The 22,439-nt window shown below is 50.2% G+C and overlaps 1 protein-coding gene across 1 annotated transcript in view; it reads left to right on the top strand.

Moving 5' to 3' along the window:
* The window catches only part of GSG1L (GSG1 like), a 200,312-nt gene that overhangs the window by 145,991 nt on the left and 31,882 nt on the right, over positions 1–22,439 (top strand). Inside the window, exon 4 of the mRNA XM_054582822.1 lies at positions 11,512–11,623. Coding sequence (XP_054438797.1) covers positions 11,512–11,623 — 112 coding nt within the window. The remainder of the gene's footprint in view (positions 1–11,511; positions 11,624–22,439) is intronic.

Below are 22,439 nucleotides of genomic sequence, written 5' to 3' on the forward strand. Positions count from 1 at the left end.
TCCCTTATTTCCTGAACCACAAAGGGAGCCTAGCATATAGTAAGTGCTTAATAAATATGTGTTGAATGAATGAATGAATGAATGAATGAATGAATGAATGGAAGAGGCTGCGATGGAATAGTAAAACATGTGGACTTGGAGTTGGGCAGACCTGGACTTAAACACACTCCTTTTTCCATGTTGTGTTACCCTGGGTGGATTGCTTTACCTCCCTGAGCTGGACTTGCTTGTGTATCAAATAGTGTGTAACCAAACCTAGCCTTCCTGGGAGAAGGCAAGGATGACTTGAGACATAGGGTAGTCAAGTGCTTTACAAGCTGTGAAGCACCCAGGGAGGTGTTGTTCTCTGGAGGTTTTGCGCAAGGTGCCACTCATTTTCCTAGTGCGTAGGCAGCTTTTTGGGCAGTGAAACTAATTGGATGGTATCATAGCATTGCTTCAGGGAAGTGTGGAAGCTCAGAGCACTTAAAGCCTAAATGGCCAGAAGAGTAGGCTTTGCATCTCAGCTAATGCGAGGGGAGGGCTGGAAGGGTAGCTCTGGGAGAAATGTTCTCAAGGCTGCTTATGAAGGACTCAGCTCTGTGCTGAGCGAGCTGGCAAGGGGTGAGGGGGCCTGCAGCTTCAGCCCCAAGCCCCTCACAGGTTTCTCTGTGTAGGACAAAGTCCCTCATGGGCCAAATGGGAGGTGATGGGGAGGCCACTGCTGGAGACCTGAATACAGTGGATATTCCTGCCTGTAACTTGGGCACATTTAACTCGTTACTCCTGGGAGAATGGGGGGAGGGGGGACCAGGCAGGGAGTGTAAGAGTCAAAGTCAGAGACGGAAGGTAAAAGAGAAAGAGAGACACAGAAACAGATTTTTAAAAAAAAAGCCACAGAGGGGTCTGCCCAATGGCCCCTATGAGCACGTGCCCAGAAGGACAGAATGATGGGGTCGGGGTGTCCAGTGAGCTGCCCCCACCCTGCCGATTATATAATGCCAGCCTCTTACTCAGAGAATGCGCTTCTACAGCCCCCCCTCCCCCGCAGACACTGTGGGGTGTGCTCCGGACCACCACCACAATACACACACTGCCATACAGTGAGTCACACGGGGTTTTCTTAGTTCCCGAGTGCAAGTGTTGTGTTTACCCTGTACTGTAGTCTATTAAGTGTACACTAGCATTATGTCTAAAAACAATGTACATACCTTAATTTAAAAGTACTCTATTTAAAAAAACTTTATTGCTGAAAAATGCTAACCATCATCTGAGGCTGTTGGAAAAATGGTGCTGAAATGCTTGAAACCTTTAATTTCTCAAAAATGCAATATCTGCAAAGCACTCTAAGGCGAAGTGCAATAAAGAGAAGTGTCCCCGTAGTGTTTAAACATCCTTATCTTTCCTGCTGCAGGGGGCCCAAAAGTTTAGCCTGGCACTTCCCCTGGTGCCCAACCCAAGAGAGGCCACGTCTGACTGGGGCGGAGGGGGGGGCGGCGAGCAAAGCTGCCCTTAATCTTCCAAGGGAAAGGGGGTGTTCTGCAAGATGGTGCCCCCTGAGGGATTCCCAAGCATGCCACGCGTGTCATGGGGCGCTTTTAGAGCCTGTCCCCACGTGCCCGGGGACCCACCACGGCCTTTGTGCCCTTGGGAACCTCACCCCTTATTCTTCTCTGATTCAGAATTTCTCACACTTCAATCACCTGCATTAGCATTTTCCTCTAAATCACTCAATTTTTTTTTGGAACCTGAATTTATTCAGAGAGGAAGTTTCAGATCACTACAGGAAATGAAAAGCCAGTACCATTTGCAACACATAGAAGGGAGCTGTAAACATAAAAAACATTACCATTGTGACAATATTTATGGGGCACCTAAAAGTCTCAGCAGGGAGCGATTTTGCCCTCTCAGCCCCCCACCCTACCCCAGGGACATTTGGTGATTCTGGAGACAATTTTGGTTGTCATGACTTGGGGAGGTGGAGGTGAATGTCCTGGTATCTAATGGGTAGAGGCCAGGGATGCTTCTAAATAGCCTGCAGTGCGCAGGGCGACCCCACTATTTCAGTCGATAGTGCTGAAATTTAGAACTCCGGGTCTAAAGGAAGCTTGGGCTCTCAGAGGGGTGTGCGCCATACTTGGGAAGCTCTGCCCCGGTCGGCTACTCCTCACCCCTAGGGCTCAGCTGCAACGCCCCACCCCTTGGATGCCTCCCCTGACCCCCCTGCACCTCCCATTCTCTAACTCTCTGGTCCTTGCTTCTTCTGTCTCCCCCACTGAAGCATAAGCTTCCAGCAGCCAAGGGCCACGCAGGTCTTGTTTGTGTCTTTCTCCAGCCCTTAGCATGGCACCTGGCTCGTAGCAGGGCTCAGCAGTTACGTGTTAAATGAATGAATAAAAGTTGGGCACAAAAGAGTGGTGACTGCTGCTCCTGGATTCGCCAATGTATGCCAGGCACTTGACCTCTCCTCAGCGCTCTCCTCTCACCTGTGAAATGGACACACTGATAGGACTACTGTGCACATTAAGTCAACAGCAGGTGTCAAAGCCCCTGGTGGGGCGTGGAAGGGGTCCCTGGAGAGATTGGGGCTCATTCTGTCATTCATTTTTTCTGCCATAATTACTGAGTGCCTGTGCTCTTGTTCTTCCAGGGTAATTTCTATTGTGTCCCTTTCACTCTCAGAAGTGTCCTGGCTTGGGTGACGAACGATACGGTCCCCTCACTCTCAGGCCGTTGTGTCCAGTGGGTGATGTGGAGAGCTGAGCTGGTAACCGAGCCAGCTTGACAGAGGCTTGAAAGAGCCATTGGCACTAGCGTCCCCTGTGCCCTGCAGTCTGCTTATTGCTCTCATCACTCCCCAGACCCTGCTCTTACGAAGCTCAGGGATGTCCAAGTAGCAGCAGGACCCAGAGGCTGGGGGTGGGGCTGGCTGGGACCTGCTGGTAAGGCGCCACATGGCAGACAGAGCCCGATGGTGCCCAGGGTCGGGGCGTTCCCCGCTGAGGCAGACCAAGTCCAAGCCTAGGGCAGGATGCCAAGATGGCGTGCCCATGCTGCGTGCATTTCTGGGGTGGAGATATGGGAGAAGGCAGAGGGAGAGCGGCAGGCCTGTGACTTGGGGAGTGTGCATTTGTCCAGGGGGCCTCCCCCTAGTCCCGGTCCTGGACCTCCAGGGGGGATCGCCAGCTTGCTTTACTCATTCCCATCCCAGCACAGGCCAGAGGACTTTCTCCTCTTTTTCCCACCATCGCCCTCTAAGGGAGAGGCCCACCCTTCATCTTGGGGGTTTGTGAGCATCCAAGGTTATCAAAGTGGGGGTTAGTCCTGAGAAGAGTCATATGGGAGTCAAGGACTTGGACCCAGGTGGACATCCTCTTTCTGATCAGAGGGCGTACTGGCTGTGTCTGTGAGCCCAATCCCCAGGATGTCTGCCGTGCACTGAGACTGGACAAGGAGACTTTGTGGGGCTGCCTTCACTCCCCTGCGCTCCCAGGCATGTACCAGGAGGGGATTGAGGTGGAGGCCGGGGTCCTCGGAGGCTGCTCTGCTCATGTCCCTGTAGCTAGATTCGTTCTTTCCTGACACCCCACACCCTCTCCTCCTCCTCTTCCCCATACACCTACTACCCTATGCAGACAATGTCACCTGGTTTCCAGGTTGAGGGGGAGAGAAACCAGCTCTATCTGATCATATGTCCTTCCAAACCTTTTCATCGAACACGTGTGTGTAGGCTTTTGAAATCCCTAAGGATTTAGGTTCCTATTTCCTCAGCCTTCGGTGACAGCGGTGCCCTGAGGCCATGAGGTCTTATACCTAGTTACCCAAATGAAGGAAGGTCACAGAGTAGCAGGGAATGCTGGGGGCGGGGCGTACCTATTAATATCAACAGTTATTCCACCACCAGTTGCCCTGGGCCACCCCGCTGGTCACCAGGCACTGGGTAATGGCCTCCTGACATATTCTAGACCCCACCTGGGGGGAGGGTCTGGGCTCATTCATTGCCCCCGGGCTGGATGGGGGTGAGTGCAGTAGACAAGGCTGGGGGCGGGGGGAGACTTGGTTAACCTGTACTTGAAGTGAGAAGGTCTCCCATCAAATGCCACCTCTGATTTGGGCCACTTCCCTTTAAAAGACAAATAGAGAAATGGGCAGAAGCCAAACAAGAGTGATGCTAATGACTCAAGTGGTCTAAAATGAGACTTCTGGAGAAAGGGGAGTAATTGGGACAATCTGGTGCCAAAAGACAAGGTTGAGGGGCAACTCAGTAATTGCTGAGCTCCCGAAATGTTCCTCGTGAGAAGATGCCAACCACTCATCCCCTATCCTCAGAGGGCAGAGCAAGAAATTAGCTTAAATTGGAGCTGGAAAGATTTGGGTTATGTGTAAGGAGGGACTTTTTAAACCCTGAAATATGCCACCCAGAGAGGCTGTGGGATCTCGGGAGAGTGTCTAAAAATAGCCTGTTCTTTAAAAATAGATCTGGGCAAGCTTTAAACCTGGCACCAGCTCAACTTCTTGGGGATGGTTTTAAGTGCAGCCAGACCTGGCCACGTGGGGTCCTCCCTGGGCCGGACGGCACAGGGGACAGCCAGCCTTTGGTCTCCGTTGGGACAAACATCTGGGGACTTTAGACATGCATAGATAGAGGAATTTATTTTTCCATCTGCCGCAGCTGATTGGTGTCCTGAAATGCCAGCCTTTAGGATCTCAAAGTTCTCTTTCTGTGGGAGGAGGTTTCAGGGCCAACGTTAATTGGGTCGGTCCCACCAGTGCCCCCCAGCCCTGCCCTGTTCCTGAGTCAGGGCTTCCCAGTGCTCACAGGTTTGCATCCATCTCCCATCTTGGCAGTGCCAGGGGTTCTGTGCCCACCCGCCCCTACTCTCAGCACCCTTGGCCTGGCCAGGTCCCCTTCCGCTCCGAGGGCTGACTGCCCCTCCCGGGTCTCCCTGTTCCTACCATTCTCATTCTCCCATGGCAGCCAGAGAGGTCTCTCGCCCCCGTGCTTGCAATTATGCAATTCCTGCCCAGTGCCCTCAGGATAAAGCCCAAACTCCCTAGGAGGCCTTCAGAACTTCCCGTGCAGTGCCTTGTTTACCCCTCCAGCGGCAGCTCTCACTGCCCACGGGTCCTGCCTAACAGCCCCGCCAAACCGCTTTGCTGTGGTCTGTGCTGAAGCTGGTTCCATGGCCAGTTCACCTTCCTGCTCCCTCTGACCCTTCTGCTCTCACCTTGGATGTCACCTCCTCCAGGAGCCTTTCCTGACCTTCCCACCTCAGCCTGGCCCAGACGCCCAGCTCGGCTTCCCACGGGCCCTGCCCCGGATTGCCCTTGCCGGTTGCCCTGCCACACAGCTGTCCCCAGTTTGTCTGTCTCTCCCACTCCACCCCGCCCCCCGGAGCGTTAGGCCAGGCCATTTGTTCCCAGTTGTACTCCCCACAAGAAGATGGCCTGGCCTATCATAGGGGCTCGATACATGTCCGTGACTAGCTGATGTCAGGCTACCCAGCGGGGGTTTGTTTCCCTTTGCCACCGTCCTGCCCCATCTCCTTGGCTTCAGCTTCCTCCAGGTCCTCACCAGCCTCTTCGTGTCTTATTCCCCGGATACGACGTGTATGGGATGTTGGCGAATCCAGATCATGCCCACGTACAGAAGAAAATTTGTTTAGACATGAATGCTCTCTGAATGTTCTGAGTAATAGCTTAGACAGCATGTTTAAAAATAAACTCTATTATAAATTAATTAATCAGCCGCCTCCCTGATATCTCAATTAAATGGAGCATGCCATTAGCATAATACGTCCAAACCCTGCAAAAGAGAGGCAGGCCAGATGCGAGAGGAGCCCTGGATTCAGTGGTGTGTCTTTGCCTCGAGTCCTATCATGGTAGCACCTTCCTTAGAAGGGGTCACCTGGGCCAGGGACCAGCCAGCCCCTCCCCCAGGGAGGCTTCCTGTCGTTGGCACTCCTGGGTGTCCTCCAGCCTCGGGAGGCCCCACTCTGCCTCACCAGGCTGACTCCTCTCTCACCGCCAGAATCCCACCGCCGTGCTGCCTGGTCTCACTTTTAATCCGTGTGCACAGGGTCCCACGCGTGCAGCACTGCCCGAGGTGCACATTTGCGGTGCGTCTGTGCTTTTCCACTCTCTGCAAAGACTATTTCACACCTTCTCCCCGTTCCTCAGACCCCTCCTCAGAACATCCACATCCGCTGTCTGGCTCTCAGTTGGCAGCCTGGCCCCTCCCCGCGGAGGACAGGGGAGAAGCAAAGCTGCCCCAGTGCGGGCTCGGCAGTGCAAACTCACCCTCTCTGTTCCCTTGAGAGACTTGTCCCAGCTCCCATCAATGGCCAGCCCCTTTGTCTTTCTGGAACCTCCACACCCTTCTGACCTCCTTCCTTCCTTGCTCCCTCCAGTGCCCTCTGAGCTCCCCGCACCCTGGGTCTCTCCTGCCTGCTTGTCTTTCCGTTTAAGCACAGGGATGTTCTCTGTCTCCCCTCTTCACACTCACCCCTGTTTCTGCCTCTCCACCAGCAATGTGCTTTGAAGTCTTCTCTGTAATACTGGCTGTTGTATCTCCTCCTCTCCTCAGCCCATTCCAGTGAGGCATCTGTCCCCAGAGGCCTCCATGTTGCCAAATGCAATAGTCATTTCCCTGCCTTCATCTTTGACCTAATGGGCCGCTCCTTCTCCTTGACAGGCGTCCTTCGTGGCTCCATCTGGCACACTCTTCCCCAGATGTCCGTGCAGCTGCTTGCAGCCTCCTGCCCCTGTCTGAGCCTCTGCTTTAGTGTTATCTCCTCAGAAAGGCCCTTTCTGACCACCCTGTCTGAAGTGGAACTCTCTGGTCCCTTGCCCTATTTTATCTATCCCAGCACTTTTCCTTACCTGAAATTTTCTTCTCAGGTTATGTGTTCATTGTCTGCATCTCTCCTCTGATACCTGAGACCCTTGAGGGCAGGGACATCTATCTGTCTATTCCAGCCTCTCCCGCCGACCCCCCTAGAATAGTATCTGGAACATGAATAAGTAAATAAATGATCATTCTGACATTTGCTCACATCCCCTACTTTCTCTATAAAGTGTTCAAATCTGGCCCTGTCCTAACTCAGTCCCATATCCCAGACCCTAAACCTTCAACACCAGCCGGCCTGATACGCCCAAGCACCTTGCAGTCAGCAGCCAACTAGTCGTTCCACAAACACACACTAAACACTCACCGCGTGCCAGGCCCTGGCCTAGGAGCTGGGGAATTCTGTGGAAAGCAAAACAGACCTAGTCTAGCAGGTTTACACAGTGAGTCCCCGGTATGTGTGCGTTCATTCATGCATTCGTTCCTTCATTCATTCGAGAAACACTTACGTGGGGTTTATTATGTGTCAAGCACTGTTCTAAGTGTTTTACAAGTATAAGTTGCTTAACCCTCACCCTACAGGCTGGGAATTCCATTTATGGTGTCGGGAGTGGGGAGAGTCCGGACCCAGTGGGAGGCGCCATCACAGCGGTGACTCTCCACACGGGCCCACTCAGGGAAGCCGCGGCGGCAGGGAAGCTCCTCCATTCAGTCTCCCCGAACTCAGGAGGTTTGGTACGTCGCCAAGAAGTCATTTTTTAAAAACTTAAATGAGCTGAACAATTCCTTCTGCTGAGGACTTGTATGACAGCTGTCACTGGTCGGCGGACCGCACTTGACAGAACAAACACGCTTCCAGAAAACATGGGCAAGGGGCAGATTTTTGAAGCAGAATCTTCACAATACAATTGGAGAATCTTGCCAATTGCAATTTTTATTTATTGAATTTTCTTAAAGCATGGCCTTTCAGATTTGGGAATAAACGGAATTCAGTTGAGAAATCAATGCTTTTCTAAACCAACAATTCAGAAAATTAATTATTCTGCCAACAAGCTGGGTCTAACTTCTGGGTCTAGCTGAGAGTTCTTGTATATAAAAATACCGTCATGTCCCCGTTGTCCTGATATAAGGAGCGGTCATTCCCATGAGCTTTCCCTCTTCAGTGGATGCTCACTGCAATTCCCAATGGCTGCTGCTCTCCCCATTTCGTACATGAGGGAACCAAGGCGCCGAGAGGTCAGATAACTCCAAGGGCACTTGGACTGGCAGAGTACGGAACAAGCCAAAGAAACTGCAACAACGGAGGTTTGGAGAGCAAGGTCCAGCCCTCAGGTGGGGGCTGAGGAAGGGGTGGGTCCCACCGAGGGGCGAAGCTCCTGGGTAGGGCAGCAGTTCCAGTGGGAGTGAGCACTGGGCAGCCAGGAAGAGACACGTGTCCTTCCATGTAAGATTCTACTGCAAGTTATACTGATTAAAACAGTGTGGTACTGACACAGGAACAGAGAAAGATCCATGGGACAGAATGATGAGTTTAGGAAACAGACTCATGTATGTGTGGGGCTTGGAATATGGTGGGAAAGTGTCATTTAAGATCAGTGGAAAAAGACTGTTTTATTTTATAAGGGTTCAAAACAATTAGCTATTCATTTAAGAAAGTTAAGTTAGAACCTTACCTCACACCAGTCACTGAGATGAATTCCAGAGGAATTAAACAAACATTTATAAGTATGTTACAGAAATACCGGAGAATCTGCTTATGGTGCTGGTTTTCTTAAACTTAGGAAGTGCGAACCAAAAAAGAAAAGACTGATAGCTTTGACTATATCAAATATCCAAATGTATGACAAAAGCAGCTTTATTCATAATTACCAAAACTTGGAAGCAACAGAAGTGTCCTTCAATAGGTGAATGGATTAGTAACCTGTGGTACATCCAGGCAATGGAATATTATTCTGCAATAAAAAGAAATGAGCTAGCAAGCCATGAAAAACATGGAGCAGACCCAAATGTACATTCCTAAGTGAAAGAAGCCAGTTTGAAAAGGCTACATACTGTTTGAGCCCAACTATGGGACACCTGGAAAAGGAAAAACTATGGAGACAGTCAAAAGATCAATGGTTGCCAGGGGTGTGGTGGGGGCGGGGAGGGAGGGGTGAGTAGGGGAGCACAGGAGATTTTTAGGGCAGTGAAGCTATTCAACACGTCACTATACATTTGTCAAAATCCATGGAATGTGCAATGCAAAGAGTGAACCTTAATGCACACCATAGATTTGGTGACCGACCAATAATGTATTGATATCGGTTCATCAATTGTAACAAATGTACCACACTAACCATGGGGTGGAGAGAGGGGGCAATGGGAACTCTCTGTACTTTCTGCTCAATTCTTCTGTAAACCTAAAACTGCTCTAAAAAATAAAGTCTATTAATTTTTAAAAAGAGGTACTCTGTACATGGGGAAAGACAAGCAGTAAAAATTACTTGTAGTCCATGCAACAGACAGGATTAGTATACAAGATATATAAGGCACTCTTACCCATTGATAATAAAAAAAGATTAAAAAATAAGAAAGTCGACAAAGGGTACAGACAGGTATATTTGTAGAAGAAGAAATAGAAGTGATTAATAAACGTGAAAAAATGCCTAAGCTCATTAATAATAAGGAAAGTATCAAACTTAATGTTGATGTCTCATGTTTTAGCATGCAGTGGGCAAAATTATTAGTGTTCTATAATCTCAAGTATTAGTGAGGATTAGTATGAGACTTGTAGAAGGGTACTAATTGCAGCATCACTTATAGAGAAAAAACTGGAAGTAACTTCAATACCATCAATTGATGCAATAAACACAACATGGTACATCATTATCAAGGAATCCCATGCATCAGTTCCTAAGAACAAGGTATGGCTGTTGGCAAGTTCACCAAAAATTGTGTCAAGTAAATAAAAATAAGCTATTTGTTTATTTTTACTCCCTCCCCTCCTCCTTCCGACAGAGCCAAGGCAGAGGGGCCCGGAGGCTTCCGGCACAGCGGCCGGGGCCCAGGCAGGATGGGTCCTGGCTGTCCACAGAGCCTGGCAGGGAGAGCCTGGGGGATGCTGAGCCTTTCCAGGGCCCCTGAGGTCGCCCTCTCCCTGCATTTCCTGATTCAAGTGTCCCCCGCAGCCCAAGAGAGTAGCCCTCACCTGAGGTCAGAGAGCCGTGGGAAGTGTCCACGAGAGGCTGGCCTGGCCCAGAGACACAGACGGCACCTCTCGATCACCTTTGAGTTCCCTGTCTCCGTCAGGCCTGGGGTCATGTGCTGGAGCCTCTGAAGTAAGCTCAATGATCAGGGCCACGTGCTTCCAGGCGTTGTTCCGAAGGTTAAAAGAGATAATGATTGAGATAAAGTATGACATAGTGTCTGGCACACAGTAGGCACATAAGCATTGTTGGTTTCCTTTCTTCCTTTATCATCTACTCCTTCCCTCCTTATCAACACTCCATCTTTTAACAAAAGATTTTATTTATTTTTAGAGAGAGGGGAAAGGATGGAGAAAGAGAGGGAGAGAAACATTGATCGGCTGCCCCTCTCCTCTCAAATAGGGACCTGGCCTGCCACCCAGACACGTGCCCCTATGGAGAATCGAACTGGCGATCTTTTGGTGCACAGGCCAGCGCTCAACCCACTGAGCCGCAACAGCTAGGCTATCACTCCATCTTCAAGTTCAGTCCATGCCAGTTAGCCACACACTGAGGTACCCATGAGTGCTCCAGAGGCCACAGTCCATGCAGAGAAGTGTCTCTGGCTTATAATAACCATGGTCCCTGTTACGATGGCGTGTCCAGTAGACACCAGACGCTGAGGCTGCCATTTCATCCACCCTTCACCTTAGCTGTCATAATCCGCACCTCAGGGCTAAAGGGCTTGAGGCTCAGAGGAGTGAAGTGCACTGCCCAGGGCTCCACGGTGAAATGTGCTGGAAGAGGACTCTCACCCAGACTTCTTGGAAATGGAATCCTCCCAGCCAGTGTGCTCAGAGATGTTTAACCATGAGCCACAGAATAATAGTTCATGTTACCATCAACACACGCGCACACACACACAAAACAATATTTACTTCTGCTACATTCAATGGTAGTAGATATTTCTATTCTATTCGATTCTTATTTTTGTGGCGCTGGTTGCAATCCATGAAGTTGCTTTCCTGACCCACTCGTCTAGTGAGTTAAGACCTGAAGTTTAAAAAACCCTTTCTAGGCTCCTTCTCCCAAATGACCTTCTAACACAGGTATTAGCAAACTACAGGCCCTGGGCTGATCCAGCCCCACGCTGGCATTTAAATGTTGTCCACGGCTCCTCTGCACCACAGAAGTAGAGTGGAATAGTTGCAGCAGGACCAAGTGGCCCACAGAGCCTAAAACATTTACTTATTTGGTTCTTAACAGAAAAATTTAGCCATCCATATACAGATCTAACTCTATCTCTGCTGCATACATTTTTCCAAGGCTGCCCTTTGCCCTCTGGCTCAAACTCAAGCTGTTTGGCCAGCTTAGAAAACAGCCTCTCTCTGGCCTCCTGTGCTCTGGTCCTACAGACCACTCTTCCCAGCGGGGTCCATGCTCTCCCCTAGCACTAACAGGCCGGGGCGGGTGCACAAAGCCCCACCTTGCTTCCTGATTCCTTGCTCTGCTCCCCCACAGGCCTCCTGGGGATGGTAGCCCACATGATGTACACGCAGGTGTTCCAGGTCACCGTGAGCCTCGGCCCTGAAGACTGGAGGCCCCATTCCTGGGACTACGGGTGGTCCTTCTGGTAAGTGGCTTTGGATCTTCAGACACAAGGACCCCAAGGCAGGCTGGGACTTCAGCTACTTAGCCCATTTGGGGGCTGGAGGAAGGTGGGGGTAGCCCAGGGTGCGCAACCTATATCGCATGGACCAAATCCAGTCCATCACCTGCTTTAATCTGCCCTCGAGCTAAGAATGAATTTTACATTTTTAAATTCTTGATTATAAATCAAAAGAATATTTTGTGAAATGTGAAATATGTGAAATTCAAATCCAGTGTCCATAAATAAAATTTTATTGGGATATAGCCACACTCATTATTTATGTATAGTCTGTGGCTGCTTTCACGCTACAGTGGCCGAGCTGAGCAGCTGTGACAGAGGCTGAGTGGTTCACAAAGCCTAGAATATTTACTACCTGGCCCTTTATGGAGAAAGTTTGCCAACCCCTGTCTTAGAAGCTGCTGTGAAGGTGGAGGTGGAAGCTGGCAAGGCCTGAAGGCAGGCGAGCCATGGAGGGCTCTGGGCGGCCCGATGGGTGAGGCGGACCCTAGCGAGGGCTCTGAGCAAGGGAACAGCAGTCACCTCTCAGAGCATGGCATGCAAAAGGCAGAATCAGTCAGGATTCTTTTGCTCATAGTGATAGAATCACGACTGAGGTAAACAAGGATTTGTATTAGTCTGTTTAACTGAAAAGTCCAGGGGGATCAGCTGGGGGGCGGGGGCATGTGTTGTAACAGGAAAAAAACCCACCCACACTAGTCTAAGCAATATAGAAATGCGCGGGTTCCTAAAAACAGAAAGTGCAGCTGTGGTATGGACTTCAGGATACATTTGATTGAGAGTTGCTGGCGTCAGTACGGGTGAGTCCTCCTCCGTGGTCACCTGAGCATTGCCCCTCACATCTGAACTCTGTCCCTCATCAGCCTTCCTTCCCGAGGCTGTTGCTTCTTCCTTCACGTACAGGCAAAGACGGGGCTTCCCTTTCCCCCGTGTTGACTAAAATCCCAAGCCTCCCTCTGATGATCCCAACTTTGGTCACTATCTCTCTTGAACAATCACCATGACTGAGGGAGTGCCATGAGTTTCCCGGCTCAGCTTGATCAGGTGCATCCCTGGAGCCAGGAACGAGTCAAAGACTCTCAAATGGTGAGTGGGGGGAACGGATGCTGGGCAAGCTGAGTCCAGGAGGCTCATTAGGAACTCAGTCATTCCCCCCCGCTTTTCTGTCTCCATTGTCTTTGTGTTGGATTCATTCACAAGCAGCTTTTCCCCAAGTGATAGTAAAGACGGTCACTGTACTCAGCTCTAGGCCTCACACAAATGTAGCAACACCAGCAGAGAGATGGGATTTCTTTCCATTATTTCCAGTCAAAACCCTAGTTATGACTTTCACTGGCTTAGCTTTAGTCACGTGAGACTCTGAGGAGACTGAGCTGCTCTAATTGATCTGGCCTGAGTCACATGGTATGGGTCCCACCCAAACCCTTGGACAGAGAGAGGAGGAGGGGAGGTCCCCCCGAAGAAAACTGGGGGGTTGGTGGGGCCAGAGTTGGCTGTTATCAGAAGAAGGAATAGACAGCGCTAGAAAGACAGTGACCACAGTTGTCCATTACACAGGAAGTACACGCCTGGTTCTGGTGGCTCACTTAACACCTATGTACTGAGCACTGACTTGGGGCCAGCCACCCTCCGAGGTGTGAGGCAGGGGAAGGGTGGGGTTACAGCAGTGTCAAGGCAGCCTCGTAATGGGACTGAGGGGCTGAGACCCTGCTCTGTGCCATGATGTGTGTGTGGGAGGGTCACTACACACAACTGTGGGAACACAGAGAAAGAGTCACTGACATCTCTGGCAGGCAGGGTTTTAGGGAAGCATTTGGTCAGGAAAACTGACAGAGGAGGGAAAGGATAGCATGCTGGAGAGGGATGCAGATGGGAAGGCTTGTGGTAAGAGAGCATCTTTGGGGAAAGGTGGTCGGAATGGGCCAGGAAGAGCTATGACTAAGAAAAGCCCAATGCAGACCAGTGGGGACTCCTGCTACATTTCCCCCTCTTCCCTCCCTGCATGGCTCTGCCCCCTTCTAGGCACGTGCCTTAAAGGGACCCTGACCCGTTCACACCACCCCTGATTCTCTTTAAGTAGAACCATTGCAGGGAACCCAGCTCAGGCTCTGACTCCCTTTTACCCACCGCTCCTTTCCCCACCAGCAGTTCCTTCCTGAGATCTCAACCCCAGAAATAGTCACCCTGAGCTAGAGGAGGAGACAAAGGAAGGAAACAAACATTTCTGAGTACTGACCACGTGTCTCTAATAATTTCCTATATGTATTGAGCACTGACATGTCATTACCACAACTGTGCTGTGAGGTGGGCACCTCTTGGAGGGTAACTGAGGCACAGAGAGCTTATATAACACGTCCAAGGTAATCCAGCCTGTGAGTAGCAAAGCCGGGACGAGGCAGGCAGGCCCCAGCGCCCATGCTTTCACCCTCTGCATTCCGCCTTTGGGAGGTGATGGGGTCAGAGTAGAACAGTTCATGTGTGCTCAGCACAGTTTGACACATGCCAGTGCCCAGGAAATACCATGTCGATATGAAATGAAACACAGACCACACCCCTTTGTTGCACATGTGGAAACCGAGGCTCAGAAGGGTTAGGTCACTGGCCCAGGATACTGAACCCCTTCCTCCCACAGGCCTCTCTTTCCCGGAGCCCCGGCTCTCCGCCCTGGCACTCAGAGCCGAGAGCCGAGCCTGCGGGCGTCGGCCATGGCAACCCGTCCTCCCCGGAAGCTGAGTCTCCCGCCCTGCCCCCTGCCCCCTCGGGGCTGCCTCCCAAGGGGCAGCGAATTCCCATCTGACGTATTTAATACCAGGGTCCAGTGTGTAGTCCCTGTTAGGGCTGATCCATTTCTCCTAGTCACCGAGGTGCACAAGCTAGATCAGCCCCATTTTTCATCTCTCGCATCTGGGGCCTTGCCAGGGTTGTGCAGTGTCATCTCTCTTGTTTAATATGTGTGAGGCCATTTGTCAAAACTCTGGCCCCAGAGGCCCAGGCACCAGAGAGGAGGCCAGCTCCACGGCAAGACAGCACCAGCCTCTGTCTCCCGGCCCAGCAGGGCAGAACAGACCGTGGGTGCCGGGGAGCAGGGTGGGGGGTGCCAGCTTCCTAGAGGGACAGCTGCTCAGGAAGGTGACCGATCGCTGGCTGGGAGTCTGACCTAACCCAGTGAGGTTAGCCCACACCCTGCGGCGCACTTTTGGGCCGAGGGGGGCGGTGCGGAGGGCTGCTTGAGGGGTGGCCTCCGGAGCAGATCCTGCCTCGGGCCCTCCCCTGCTGCGGACCCTGGCCAAGTCACTTACCCTCCCTGTGCCTCAGCGTCCTCAGCCGTAATGGGAGGACAGCCTGGGTTTCCGCTGCACTTGTGAGTGGCGATCCAGTTCTCTACTGATGTATAACAAACTCATCGCTTCAAACTTTAGTGGTGTAAAATAAAAATTTATGATTATCTCTCATGGTTCAGCGGGCTGACTGCCCACAGCTGGGTGGCCCTGGCGTGGGGCCTCCCACGGAGCCTCAGTCGGAGGCCCGCGTCGGCCGGGCTGGGCGTCCAGGTGGCCCCTGGCGGCACTGCTGGCGCGGGGGCTCAGCGGGGGCTCGCAGCAGGAGTGGCTTCTCAGCGCGGTGCCAGGCTCCCCGTGGGAGCAAGCCTTCCGAGACATCCATGCAGAAGCTAGAAGTTCATTTTATAATCTTGCCTCAGAAGTCACACAGTGTCACTTCTGCTGCCTTCTCTCAATCAAGAGCAAGTGATGGGGCCAGATTCAAGGAGAAGGGGCTGCACAAAACACCAGCCCCAGCAGCGGTGGCTCACGGGGCCACCGAGCACAGGGGTCTGCCTCGTGAGCGCTGCCATTAAAGGCAAGCACCCAGCCTCTACGAGCCTCGACTGCCTCATGCCCAGGGGAGGGATATTAGTAGGCAGGTTTAATGAGACCGTGGTAGGACTGTGTGGGACCAAGCTCCTAGAGTGCTTGTGCACAGCAGGTACTCGATAAGTGGCAGTGATTATAAATGGTCATAATGACATGAGGCTTTTGGTAATGCCACTCTTGCTTGTTGAGGCACGTGACCCAAATGTCCAAGAGAATGACATCCAATATCATCACCCCACCCCACCCAGCCTTGCTGCTCACGTTTGTCCCCAGAACTTCAGTGTTTTATTAGGCTCCAGCCCCAGCTGCAGCCTCCTCTCACTCCCCACCCCCTCCTCCGGCCCCGCCTGGGCTTTGGGACCCGTCTTGGCCCTGAGTCCCGGGCCATGCAGCCCTCCTGCCTGCCCCCTTCCAGCTCTGTGTCTCGGCTCTCTCTGGGTCTGCTTGTGACCATGCCAAGGCAAGTCCCTTCCTAGCGGGGTGGTGAGGGGTAAAACTAAGGTTGGCGCCACCTACTTTGTGCCAGGCACAGTGGGAGGCACGTTACAAGCTGTAAAGTCCTGTCATTGAGCCCCACAGAACAGTGACTACACCCTCTGGTGGGACGAGGGCACAGCCTCAGAAAGGGCAAAGGCCCAGGTCACACGATCAGCCATAGAGGCTGCAAATTGCAAGCAGCCCAGGGATGAACCCAGTCTGCAGATGTTTTGCTTAACCTGTAACAGTGTTATTTAAAAGTTCACATTTGTTTTTAACATCTAAAAAGGTAAACATTTTGCATAAAGATTCAGGCCTCTGGCTTTTCTTGACTTTTAGAAGATACGTCGCTGCCTACCTGGCATTGGCACCTGGCAGCAGACAGGGACAGCTGGATTTGGATGGGGACAGCTGAGCAGCGGCTGCCCACTCAGATGGGGCGTAGGCTCTCCAGTTCACCCCAGTTCCCACCACTCCCTATTGCCTTACACTTACACTTTCCCCACTTAGTCACTCAGCTGACCCTGCAGATGTCTGAGTCTGTGCCCCCCTACTTGGAATGCCAATGTGTCAGTTTTCCTGGTGATGACACAGAGAAAAACTAGTCACTTTGTACTTTTGTTTTGCATGTAATCAAAGTAGAGATGGATGGCAAAGGGGCCTCTCTCACCACAGGACGCAGAGTGAAACCCTGAGCATTCACTCTGCACACTGAGGGTAGTGGAACACTATCAAGCTGTGGCATGTAAGAGCCTGGAGCCCAGAGAGGTGAAACACTTTGGCGCAGGCCACACAGCATCAGAGTGGCTAGTCGGGGCAGGTCCCAGGAGAGTGGTGACTCTTGGTTTGTTTTTGAAGCCCCATCCTTGTGGAGGGCAGTAGCTTCGCTGCTACCCTCTCTTTCCCCTCCCCAACTTTCCAGTCCCCACAACCTCGTGAAAACAGCAGACTGGCTCCCTCCCTCTCTGGGGACCCCAGGCCACGCCGCCCTCTCTCAGGGCTTAGCTAGCATTTCAGCATATTGATCCCTTGGAGGAGGCCGGTGGTAGGAGGGTTTGCTGCTGTGACCTTAGAAGACCCTTGGCTCCAAAGAGCCACTGGAAAGGGTATATTTGCTTGTGTCACCACTAAGCAGCTGTGCGGTCAGCAGGAAGCTCTGGCTCTTTCTCATCTCCCCTGAGGCAGGTGGCTCTGGCCTCTTTTTCTCTAAGACCGAGGCAGGGAAGGAGCGATGTGGCTGCCCAAGGGATCCTGCTGGCCATGGAGGGACAAACTGGGCCCCGGAACCTGCTGTCATCAGCTCCTGGTCCCATCAGCCTTTGGGCACTAACGATGGCCTGGACATTGGTATCCTGCCCTGTGACTCCGTGCCTGTCTGGCTTGCAGGTGACCTGGGGCCGGCACCCTCGGTAAGCAGTTAGTCTTCCCACTGAGAAGGGCCTGGGGTAGGTTTCAGGGTGGCACCCATGTGCCTGAATCTGTTCATCCAGTGCCCCCTGCCCTGCAGCCCCCAGAGCACAGAGAGTGGTTGACAGCCACACCCCACCCTCACAACCCTCCCCTTTCCTCCCCACAGTGACCACTCTGTTCTTGGCTCCAAAAACCAGGCCAGCCACCCACGTACCTAACTGCACCAGCTCCAAAGTGCAAGCTGCAAACACCAGCAGGTGTTCTGGCCCCAAGGTCTTCAAACTATGCCCTGTGTGGGTGCCACTCCCCCTCCCTGCTTGGGTGGTGTCAGAAGAGTAGTGGAAAGTCAGGATTTTCACCACTGCACAGTGGTAAGGAGGCCATATCCCTCCCTGTGGGATCAGTGGAGGCAACTGGGAGAGCAGCTGGGAAGGCCCTCCTGCCCCTTCCAGCCAGGGTGGTATCTACAGAGGCCTACAGGGGTCAGAACTCCCACGTCTGCCCAGCAGTAATCAAAGACCTTTCCACCTGGGTTGATGAAAAGAGCCTCAGGACCTCTGGGACTACAGCAAAAGATCTAACACTGGAGTTCCAGAAGAAGAAGAGAAAGAAGAGAGGACAAGAAAGCACTCAAAGGAATAATGGCTGAAAACTTCCCAAATTTTTTAAAAGACTTAAAGCTACAGAGTTAAGAAGCAGAGGGAATCTTCCCACAGCATAAACCCAAAGAAATCCATACCAGACACATGAGTCAAACTTTTAAACACTAAGGTCAAAGAAAAAATATTGAAAGCAGCAAAAGAGAAACAACACCATAACTATAGGGCAACCAATTTAAATGGCAGTAGATTTTGCACCAGAAACAATGGAGGCTAGAGGAAGGGGCACAGTGTGTTTCAAGTGCTGAAGGAAAAAAAAAACAAAAGTCAGTTCAGTACTCTATTTCTAGCAAAAATATCCTCCAGGAAAGGCAAGGGGAAATCCAGACATTCTCAGGTGAAGGAAAACTTTAAACAATGTGTTGCCAGCAGACTTACCTGAAAAGAAGGGCTAAAGGAAGTTCTCTTCTAAACAGAAAAAAATTTTTTTTTAAAAAGAAGCCATCTTGGAACAACAGGAAAGAAGAAAGAACATTTTACTTTTCCCTTGTGTTTTCTAAATCATTCTTGGTGCTTGAAGCGAAGATTACCAGACAGTCTGATATAGTTCTGAATGAACACAGAGGAAATACCTAAGGCAATCATGTTGCTCATGGGGGAGGGTAAAGGGGCGTAAAGGGGAAAACCACATGCTCATATCAACCAATGCTGAAAACATATTCGACAAAATTCAACTTCCACCCATGATTAAATAAAACTGTCAGAAAACTAAAAATAGAGGGGAACTTTTTAAATTTGATAAAGAGCATCTACCTAAACACGTACAGCCAATATCACACTCAGTGGGGAAAGAATGTGCTTTCTCCCTAAGATTGGGAACAGCACCCGCACTCCACAAGAGTTAGTTTTCGAGGTTCTTGCTGGTGCAATAAGACATGAGAAGTAAATAAAAAGCATATAGGCTAGAGAGGAAGAAGTAAACTATACCTATTTATAGATAACATGGTTGACTATACAGAAAATTCAGGAAAACTACACATAAAAAATGCCTAGACCTGATAAATGAATTCAGTACTATCTCAGGATATAAGATAAGAACACAAAAATCAATTATATTTCTATACCTAGCAATGAACAATTGGATGAAAGTGAAAATACAAAACCATTTACACTGAAAAAAGCCAAAATACTCAGTCATAAATCTAACCAAACACCTTCAGGATTTTCAGGCTGAAAACCACAAAATGCCAATGAAAGAAATCAAAGAAGATGTACATAAATGGAGAGATACACCCTGTTAATGGTAAAGATGTCAATTCTCCTCAAGTTGGCATACAGGTTTAATGCAATTCCTATTATTTAATGTCAGGGTAATTTCTTATAGATATAGACAAGATTATTATAAATCTTATTAGGAATGGCAAAGGAACTAAAATAGCTAAAAACAATCTTGAAAAAGGAGAATAAAGTGGGAGAAATCAATGTTCTCAATTTCAAGACTTATTGTATAACTACAGTAATCAGACTGTGTGGTGTTGATGGAGACATAGCCACCGAGATCAATGGAACAGAATAAAGAACCCAGAAATGGACCCACACAAATATGCCCAACTCTCTTTTTTAGTTTATTATATTTTTTTATCCTCACTAGTGGCCTTTTTTTTCCAGTGCTTTTCGAGAGAGAGGAAGGGAGGGGGTGGGGGGGGAGAGAGAGAGAGAAACATCAATGTGAGAGAAATATTGATTGGTTGCCTCCAGTACCTATCATGACCAGTGATCAAACGCACAACTTAGGTATGTGCCTTGACTGGGAACTGAACGCACAACCTTTCAGTTACAAGATGATGCTCCAATCAACCGAACCACACCAATCAGGGCTCACCTGGTTTTTGACAAAGATGTAAATCTATTCAGTGGAAGCAAGAATAGTCTTTTCAACAAATGGTGCTGGAGCTATTAGACATTCATGGGCAAAAAGAAAAAAAAATCGATCTTGTTCTGAATATCATACCCTGCATAAAATTTACTCAAGATGAATCATGGACCTCAATATAAAATGTAAACCTGTAAAAATTTTTTAAAAAATAGGAGAAAGTCTTTGGGATCTAGGCCTAGACAAAGAGTTCTTGGACTTGACATCAAAAGCATCAGAAAAATTGATAAATTGGATCTCATTGAAATCTAACACTTTAGCTCTGTGAAAGACCTTTTTAAGAGGTTGAAAAGAGAAACTGAAAGAAAATATTTGTTAATCACATATCTAACAAAGGACTACTATCTGGGATATATAAAAAGACTTAAAACTCAACAGTAAACAACAACAGCAAAGTGGTCAAAAAGCATGAGTAGACATTTTATCAGAGACAATGCACAGCAAATAAGCCAATGAAAAGATGTTCAACACCATTAGCCATTAAGGACATGCAATGAAAGCTACAACAAGATATCACTACCTGCCTCCCAGAATAGCTAAAATTAAAAAATAATGACAACATCAAATGCTGGTGAGGATGTGGAGAAATGCATACATTGCTGGTAGGAATCCTACTCAGCAATGTAAAGGAATGTGCTGTTAATACACGCAACTTAGATAGCTCTCCAGAGAATTATTCTGAGTGAAAAAGTCAATCCCAAACATACATACTGTGTGATTCCATTTCTATAATATTCGGGAAATGGCAAAGTTATAGAAGTGGTTGCCAAAGGTTGGGAGGAAAGTGGGTGTGGCTATAAAATGGCCAATGAAGGGGTCCTTGTGGTAACGGATGAAAATGCTCTGTACCTTGACTGTACCAGGGTCAGCACCTGGTTGTTTACTGTATTTGCAAGATGTTACCATTGGGAGAAACTGGGTAAAGGGTACACGGATCTCTCTGTATTATTTCTTACAACATTTGCATCTATATTATCTTGAAATAAAATGTTTAATTTCAAAATAAAGAATAATAAATACGAGAATCCCACGGTGTGCTGAGGGCCGTGATGAAACGCAATGGGGAGAGCTGCGTCTCCTCTGGTCGGGCCCTCAGAGTTGGGAGTTGAACCTGGTCATAGATAAGATCCCCGGTCGTAGAGACTAGAAATTCACTTTAAAACTAACATGCAAAAGAGAGGACTTATAGAAAGTGTTGTATAAGAACTTTGGTTGCCAGTGACAGAAGTCCAGTTCAAACTGGCTTAAGGAAAAACAAATCCAGAAAAGGAAGTTGGGTTCTCACCACGGGAAAGCCCAGGGATAACGGCTTCGGCTCAGGGATCCGGCTCCTTCGCTCTGAGGCAGCCTCACTGTCCGCTGGCGTGGCGGTAACACCGTCCGGAAAGGCTCCTGGCTCCCACCGCCGACGAAAGGAGAGCCCTGTTTCCTGACGACACCAGTCGAAGTCCTGGGGTTGAGTCTCATTAGCCTAACTTTGACGTCACGTGCTCATCCTGAACCAATTACTGTGTTCAAAGAGAAGGGACGCTCCCATTGGCCAGGCCTAGGCCGTGCGCTCACTCCTCAGCGCTGGGAGCGAGGCCAGCCCCACACCTCAGGGTCCGAGAGAGGGGAGGAGTGCTCCCTTAACAGAGTGGATGCCCGTCTGCGAAAACCAGCATGTGTATACTCATGGAATCCCAGGAAAAAAGCCTGCTGCTTCATTCTGTGTCCTCAGGCTCTCAATTTCCATCCCTCTAGCTCAAACAGACATCCCAGATTGAACTAGAATCTTGAACTTCCTTGCTCAGAAGAGGGATTATCTGGTTGAACTAGCTTTAGTCAGACATTCAGGCCTTATCCAATCATCTATGAGCAGAGGGTGGAGTCACCTACTGGGCCCTTCGGTGGACAGGGCAGTTCTCAGAGGGGCCAGGCTGACACCCCTCCGCTGTCGATTACAGATAGTCAGAGCTTCTGGAAGACCTACGTAAATTAGCTCCTTATCCCGAAGGAACTCCTTTCATGGGTTGGGCAGTAAGCAATAGATGATGATTGGGGATCCCTGGGAGACAGGCTGAATCCTCAGACTCCCCCGTGCTTCCTTCTGGGAGCGCGAAGGCTGACAAAGCAGAGCCGTGGTGCAGGGGGCGGGCTGCACTCACTCGGAGCGGGGCAGGGGCAGTGATGTTGAGAGACCCTATGGGTTGGTGGAGGGAGAGGCTGGGGGCTCAGGGGCAGTGCAGGGTTGGCAACAACAAAACTGAGCCCTCGATTAGGAGGAAACCGGTCATCAAGGCAGAGACTGGGGAACAGGGACCCAGCCACCAGACCAGGTTTAAGTACCGCAAGGCGGGTGCAACATCCCTGGTTATAAATGTCACCGCACAGTCTTGCTCAGAAGAGTCAGGCGGGAGGCCCTTTCTAGAGTGGGCACTGGCCAGCTGAGGCTCCTAGCCCCCACACTACCCTTCCCTTCTTGTCTGGTGTGGCTCTCCAGCTCCAGC

The sequence above is a fragment of the Pteronotus mesoamericanus genome, unplaced genomic scaffold, assembly GCF_021234165.1.
Source record: "Pteronotus mesoamericanus isolate MK-2021 breed Mesoamerican mustached bat unplaced genomic scaffold, CSHL_Meso_final contig_72, whole genome shotgun sequence".
Classification (NCBI taxonomy): domain Eukaryota; kingdom Metazoa; phylum Chordata; class Mammalia; order Chiroptera; family Mormoopidae; genus Pteronotus; species Pteronotus mesoamericanus.